The 970-nt window shown below is 66.7% G+C and overlaps 1 protein-coding gene across 1 annotated transcript in view; it reads left to right on the top strand.

Annotated features, from left to right (window-relative positions):
* Positions 1 to 67: 67 nt before the first annotated feature.
* Positions 68 to 970, top strand: part of TM6SF2 (transmembrane 6 superfamily member 2) — a gene marked incomplete at both ends in the record, with an annotated part of 2,509 nt that continues 1,606 nt past the window's right edge. The window contains 4 exons of the mRNA XM_010135195.1: positions 68 to 174; positions 279 to 376; positions 524 to 627; positions 751 to 833. Coding sequence (XP_010133497.1) covers positions 68 to 174; positions 279 to 376; positions 524 to 627; positions 751 to 833 — 392 coding nt within the window. The remainder of the gene's footprint in view (positions 175 to 278; positions 377 to 523; positions 628 to 750; positions 834 to 970) is intronic.

Genomic DNA, 970 nt, shown 5'->3' with positions numbered 1-970 from the left:
GGGGAACTGGGGCGTCCCCCACACGCTGTCCCTGTGCGGGTGCTTGAGCCCGTCCCGCTGTTCGCAGGAGCCCGCTGGTGCTGATGCTGACAGCGGTGCTGGTGCTTGCCATCCTCTTCTCCATCATCATCTTCGTGAGTGGAGTGAGCCACTTCCAGGACCCCCTTTTCTGCGGTGAGTCCGCCTCAGGGTGAGGGGATCCTGTGCCGGGGCAGGAGCAGGGAGCTGGCACTGGGGAGAGCCGGGGGTCCCACTCCGAGCCGGTCGCTCTCCCGCAGTGTTCGTGCTGCTCTCCTTCACCTCCGTCGTTGACTTGATCATCTCGCTGGAGGAGGATGGCTTCATCTCCGGCTTCATGGAGGTCTACGTCCGAGAGGTACCACCTGTCTCTGCCGCAGGCTCTCACACACGAGCGGCCCCTTGCACCCAGGGCAGGCACGGAGCAGCCGCGGGGTCTGCTGGGGAGGGGGTGCGGGAAGGCGCTTGCCCCCACCCCGTATGATCCCTGTCTTCTGGCGGGCAGGGCGAGCCCTACCTGCGCACGGCACACGGCATCATGATCTGTTACTGGGACGGCATCATCCACTACGGGCTCTACCTCGCCATGATCGCGGCCGTCGGCCAGCGGTGAGCGGGGACGGCGGCGGGGAGGAGAGCTTGGAGGGGCTCCTGGGGGGGGGAGTGCCCCGGGTTTTGTGAGGAGGGGAGCGCTGAGCCTGGCAGAGGCGCCTGACCCCGGTGTCTCCACAGGAAGAGCTGCAGGAACCTGGGTCTCTTCTGGCTGGGCTCTCTGATGATGAGCATCATCGTCTTCCTGCTTGGGAACCTGATAGGTACGGGGGTGCGGAGGGGGGCTCGACTCCACGCCCAGCCGTCGCTCACCCCTCCAGGCTGCCTCCATCCACCCCGTCTGTCCGGCGGATTTGCTCGCAGACACTCACCCCACGGGCAGAGGCGGAAGGGGCTGACC

This window comes from Buceros rhinoceros, unplaced genomic scaffold, assembly GCF_000710305.1.
Source record: "Buceros rhinoceros silvestris isolate BGI_N320 unplaced genomic scaffold, ASM71030v1 scaffold29414, whole genome shotgun sequence".
NCBI lineage: Eukaryota > Metazoa > Chordata > Aves > Bucerotiformes > Bucerotidae > Buceros > Buceros rhinoceros.
Note: the sequence above shows the minus strand (reverse complement) of the source record. Positions and strands in the feature narration are given on the sequence as shown.